The sequence below is a fragment of the Artemia franciscana genome, chromosome 1 (assembly GCF_032884065.1).
Source record: "Artemia franciscana chromosome 1, ASM3288406v1, whole genome shotgun sequence".
Classification (NCBI taxonomy): domain Eukaryota; kingdom Metazoa; phylum Arthropoda; class Branchiopoda; order Anostraca; family Artemiidae; genus Artemia; species Artemia franciscana.
The window spans coordinates 1,700,220-1,706,753 of NC_088863.1; the positions used below are offsets into that span (position 1 = coordinate 1,700,220).

General features: G+C 35.0%; 1 protein-coding gene across 2 annotated transcripts in view; it reads left to right on the plus strand.

Annotated features, from left to right (window-relative positions):
• The window catches only part of LOC136043877 (protein eva-1 homolog C-like), a 268,061-nt gene that overhangs the window by 45,512 nt on the left and 216,015 nt on the right, over positions 1-6,534 (plus strand). For both annotated transcript variants that reach the window (XM_065728853.1, XM_065728863.1), the window contains exon 2: positions 1,795-2,009. In XM_065728853.1, coding sequence (XP_065584925.1) covers positions 1,795-2,009 — 215 coding nt within the window. The remainder of the gene's footprint in view (positions 1-1,794; positions 2,010-6,534) is intronic.

Genomic DNA, 6,534 nt, shown 5'->3' on the forward strand with positions numbered 1-6,534 from the left:
AACTTGCAGCCCCTCCCCAAGGGATTGTGGGGGAGTAAGTCATCCCCAAAGACATAGTTATTATGGTTTTCGACTATTTTGAACAAAATGGCTATCTCAAAATTTTGATCTGTTGACTTTGGGAAAAAAATGAATGTGGCAGGGGGCCTAGATGCCCTCCAATTTTTTTGGTCACTTAAAAAGGGCACTAGAACTTTTCATTTCCGTTAGAATGAGCCCTCTTACGACATTCTAGGACCACTTGGTCGATACGATGAGCCCTGGGAAAACAAAAACAAAAAACAAACAAATAAACACGCACCCGTGATTTGTCTTCTGGCAAAAAATACAAAATTCCACATTTTTGTAGATAAGAGCTTGAAACTTCTACAGTAGGGTTCTTTGATACGCTGAATATGATGGTGTCATTTTCGTTAAGATCCTATGACTTTTAGGGGGTGTTTTCCCCTATTTTCCTAAATAAGGCAAATTTTCTCAGGCTCGTAACTTTTGATGGGTAAGACTAAACTTGATGAAACTTACATATTTGAAATCAGCATTAAAATGCAATTCTTTATATGTAGCTATTGATATCAAAATTCAATTTTTTAGAGTTTTGGTTACTATTGAGCCGGATCGCTCCTTTCTACAGTTCATTACCACGAACTGTTTGAAAACTTTTGAAGAACTTATAGACCTCTGCGGAAAGAAAGAGGGCCAAGGAAGGGGCAGCCCCCTCTTCTACGGAATAATTCTTGTTCATTTTAAATTTAAATGCTGCTCCTTAATTTTGTTGAAAAAAGTCATTTTTTTCAATGAATTTAATATCCATCTGAAACTTGATAAAATATGTGCAGTGCTATATAATTGCACATAAACAATTATGAAGTTAACAATTAACAATTATCAAATGAAAGGTTAAGTTAGCTTACGTTAGGTGGATAATTTTTTTGATGTGCTCAAAACTTAAAAGCATTTTTCTTTGCCTGAATTTCATAACTTCCAGTGGGTATTCAGACAAATATAGAAGGGAGTTTGTGGGGTGGAGGTGGTAAAATTAATCTTTTTTTCCCAAGAATGTCTTTGGGCTACGCCTGTAAAATCTAAACTAGATGGTGATAACATTCCCCTTATTGCAGCAAATATTTTCCGTGTAACACGCCTACCGGCACAAAGGTCATATGCGAGAGGGGTCAGTACCACCAGGAAAATACTTAAGGTGGGGGAAGGGGCAAGTGATAACAGGAGCTTTTTTAATCTGTACTTGAATAGCAATTTATTTATATATAATATCAAATGGCTTCTTGTTTCTTGAAGTTTTACCTTCCCATGAGAGTATCCCTGTAAAAAAAATATAGTTTGTTCAAAGAGCTCGTATTGAAAATCATGGAAATGATGAGCATATAATTGATTTTGAGACGTCCAGTATGAGCTCTGAGAGGGCAAAAGCTTCCTTTGTATTGGGGAGATGATTGTTTATTTCAGGTAATTACAATTAATTTCGAAAGGAAATACGCTAAATGTGCTGTTTTTCGCATAGTATTTTTGTGCAAATGTCGAATTAAAAGGGGGTTGAGATTTGTCCTATAATCGAATCTGTTAAAAAAAAATCGGCATTTTGTTCCTCTAAATTAAATACGTTCAATATTCCTAATTAAATTTATTTTGGAAATTCTTTTATTCTTTGTTTGCGACACTGTTGAAAAATAGGTGAGGAATATTTAAAAACCAGATCTTGTGTTAATGGACGTTTTGAAGATATTCACACCTTCGCACCCATGGTACTGTCATAATAGGGTTCTGCTCTTATTTCAGCACTTCTGGATGGAACATTACGTACATTTCAACAAGCCGCGTGTGATGGGGAGGTCTTAGATCTACAATGTCCGCTAGGAACTGCAGTTAATATACAAATTGCCCATTACGGACGGGCATCTAATGATGTAGAAATTTGCAATCATCATGTGGCATTAGTGGCATCCTCACCGATGAAGGAACATCCTGTTTGTAACTTAACAACTAATATGCAGGTAAGTGTTATTTTTATTTAATTTAATTATTTGTTTCTATTAGGAACGTTGCAGGACTGGGCGGGGGGTGGGGGGCTGTAAAACCTATCCATAAAAAGAAATTCAGAATATCTGGAAAATATAGGATTTCGGGGACTCGGGCCCTGAACTCCTAGACCTATGTCCATTGTAACATGTATCTCTATGTAGCAAGAGAGAAAAGGATTTTTTTGAGGGAAGAAAAATAACTAATGTGGGTAATTTCGAGGAAATGAATAAGTAATACGCAATTCATTAAACATTAGTCAATTAACCATATATGATTAGAAGAGGGACACATTTGAGGACACAAGTAAATAATATGAAAAGAATCTTGGGGAATGAACAACTAAATTGCATTTAAAAACCTTTTTAAACTAGTTACATATTTTTTCCTATGATTTACAATATTTAATTTCTGTTATATCTGTGGCTTTAAAAGAACATAAAATTTTCCACCGTATATTAGGCTATAAACAAAATGTGAGGAAGAGTAGTTTTAATTAGTAGTAGAATTAAAGGTTAAATTGCTCAAAATTAGATTATCTAATACCACGTTGCTTTTTTACACCGGAATCTCAGTCCTGTAAAACAGACAATTCACAGGACGCTATACTTAATCAATGTCTGGATAATTTGCTATAATTCAGCAATACGTAATAAAACTATAAGACATTTTAAGAAATGAAACCCAAGTTATATTATAATACTATAATTATAATATATAATGCTATAACTATATAATAAATACTGTATAATAATACAATTTATACTATAAGAAATGTGTAGTATATCAAATGGAATGGTATGTAATAAGATTTTATTAGTCTTATATCGTTTTACAGCAATTGTACTGAAATGTCCCTCCCGTTTGGTGGGTAGATAAAAAAATAATATAAAAACGGGACGAGCGCAAAGAGTGGGACGTTGAGGAGGGGACAGCCTTTCTCATACACGGAAAAATCTTTGTTCGTTTTAAGTTTTAATGTCGCTCCTTACTTTCAGTTGAAAAAGCTTGATTTTTGATTTAATATTGATAGAGGTATGTAAGTTTGAAATTTACTCTTCCGGAAGACGAAGGGTATCCAGATGAGCTTTTCAGAGAAAGCTGAGGGGAATGTTAAACTAAATGAAAATAGGTTCGGGTGTTCATTTTCGGGTTTATGTTTATTTTCGGGTGTTCATAGGGCATACCTCAAGGAATAAATTAAATCAGTGTTGAATTAAATCAAAACACGTTATATGTGTTTGAATTGTCAGTATTGATGCCTTTATTGGTTTAAGGGACACATAGAAGGTGTTTAAACGGAGCTACTAGCCCCTTAAGACACTATTACGCGCACTTAGGTCTGACGCAATAGCGCCCATGTATATTATAACTGTCTTTTACGTAATTGGGGCTGGGGATGACGCAATCTTGCGTGACTTTACCCCGATATTTCTTAGAATGTTACGTAATAGGTTCTGGGATTATACACAATAGGACGTTTAGTGTCCAAAAATCAAGCGTTTTTTTAAAGACATTTTTCTTCAAGACGTTTTAAAACCCGTTTCAAGAGATTTCAAGACATTTTTAAGACAGTTTTCTTGAAGATGTTTTTCAAGACAGTTTAGAGACATTTCAAGACGTTCTTAAGATATTTTCTTCAAGACGTTTTTCAAGACATATCAAGACATTTTATAAGACATTTTTCTTCAAGACGTTTTTCAAGACACTTCAAGACGTTTTATTTAAGACATTTTTTCTTCAAGGCATTTTTCTTCATGATTTTTTTAGTTTTTATTTAACAGGGGAATATTTACTAATGTTAAGGCTGACGCATTCACATGTGACATGCTAGACTTTGGGCCCGTGGAGAAATCCCGGCTTGTAATTGAGGAGGGTAAAACACCGGAGTGTTACGAAATGACAGTGCATGTGTTAGTGTTACATAATGACAATGCGCACGTGGGTTTTACGTAATGGTGGTGCACACGGCGGATGTACTGCAATCTTAAAGGGGGGTGGTACGTAATGACAGCACACACGTGGGGGGTTACTTAATATATTAAGATATTTTTACTTTTTTCTTTCAAGGTGTTTTTCTGAGGGAACCTTTATATTCTAAGGATTTTACTTCATTAACATTCGAAAGGGCCATTTCCGTGCAATGGAAATGTGTCCTGTACATCTGGACCATGAAAGTTTTTCTAATATTATGTTTCAGGAAATTGGTTCTACGAAACAAATTATTGCACGGAGGGTGAGCCCCCTGTTTGTGCATACTGGAATGATTAAATATATTGCGTGTTACAATATATTTGCAATAATTAAGATGCACAGAGGAAAACGATTACTAGAATCTGCTTAGACTTGGTATGCACCTGCTTGTTAAATAATATTTTTAGTGAGTGTTATCAGATAATATTGCGGGTTGCTGTTAATGTTTTTTCTTTCAATAGAGTCTAGTACACTGTTTGAAGATGAAGCGCTATCAGTGGTGAAAAAAGACGAGAGTACGTACAAAATGCTTAGATTGTGTAAACGATCATCTATCGAAGTTTTAACCTAAAACAATTAATTGAAATGACACCGACTTTTATATACAATTTATATTATAAAAAATTACATATTATATTCAAAAAATAGAGAAAGCACTTAACACTTAACAAATTAAAAAACAAAACGTAAAAAAAAACTGACATAGGATAAAATACATGCAAAAAGAACCATGTATAAACGAAAGTGGGGTGTCTTAGCAACCAATTCTGGAGGGTAGGGTTCATATGAGAGGGGAATTTAAGCCCTATTAAGAGCTATTTCTGAGAGCTTGTAATGAAAATACCACGTTTCTTTTAGCCAAGACTATGCATATTCAAGCCATCGTGACAATTTGTGGGTAGCCCACCATAGCAAGCAAATCCAGAGGGGGATTATTTCTATTAGAAATAAATTAAGCAAAATTAAGAGGTATTTCTCGGAAGTCCTACTGAAAATCTATCTTATCTTTAAACTAAGATTTCAGTCCCCCTACCGCCAAAGAATTCATCTAACACCTCCACCTTAACTTTAAGCTGTAGAATATGTTAGTCCAAGCAATTCCCACCACCGAGGCAATATGTGACTGCCCCGTGACAACCTTATGGTATGCATTATCATTCTTATGATATTTGCAGACATTTCTCGATAACAAATTATGCTTAGAGTCCATTGATTCGTATTTTCCTAAGCAAACCCTTTCGTGATACCCTCAGAAGCCTTCACACCACCGTGCTATTGCCCGTATTCCTCCCTTTTTGCATGTGTCATCATCTTTAAGGCATTTCTTAGCTGTGGGCTTCAAGCTTTTCTTACAAAATAAGCATATAAATATAAACACGAATACTGTTTTTATTTAAACAGTGGGACTTAGCATTTAATTATTAGAATATAATAGTCCAAGACAATTCACACTACTTAGAATTTAAACATTTCTCAAAGGAGCCTTCTCCTTTTTCCCAACAGTCTTATTAAAATTGGTTACCATGAAGCACCTTGTGGCACCCGTCAAAATAATTTGAGCTTTTTGACCCTTATTTACCCTAATAGATATATTTCTGATTCTTTGCTATTATTTTCCAACAATTCATACCCCTTGTTATACTATGGATTGCACGTGATACCCTCTGCCCGCTCCCTCAATATGATAGCCCAAACGCAAATTCACGCCACCATGGTAATATGTGACTGCCTTGTGACAACTCTAAGATAGACATTATCATTCCTAGGATGTTTTACAGATATTTTCTCAATTAAATTATGCTTAAAATTCATTAATTATTGTTTTTTAAGCAAACCCTTTCGTATTGCCCCCAAAAAGCATCAAGTCACCTTGGCATGATACAGCTGCCCTCCGTGGCATTCTTCATAATCTCTAAAGTATTTTACATCTTTTTCGCACAAAAAAATTAGCTTAAAATATAAAATTGAACACCGTTTTTATTTGAACAGTGGGACTTAGCAGGTCATTGTTAAAATAAGATAGTCCAAGGCAATTCACACCACTTAGAATTTAAAACGTTTTTTCAATTAGCATTCTCCTTATTTCCAACGGTTTTATTAAAATTGGTTGCATGGTAACACCCTGTAGCACCCATCATCATAATTTAAGCGTTTTCCGACGCTTAAACACCCTAATAGATTTATTTACTTTTTGTTGCTATTCCTCTCTGACATTTCCCTACCCTGTAACGCCATTGAGGGCACACAGCACAATCTGCCCCCTCAATGTGATGTACTCACACGCCAATTCACGCTACCATGGCAATATGTGGCTGCCCCTATGAAAACCTTAATATAGGCATTATCATTACTAAGACATTTTCCAGCTATTTTCTTAATAAATTTTGCTTTATTTATCTTAATAAATAAAGAGTCCATTGACCCGTGTTTCTTAGGAAAACCTTCTCGTGATGCCCCCAAAACACATCATGCCCCTCGTGGCATCCATCATTATTTCTAAGACATTTTCAACCTTTTTCCCACAAG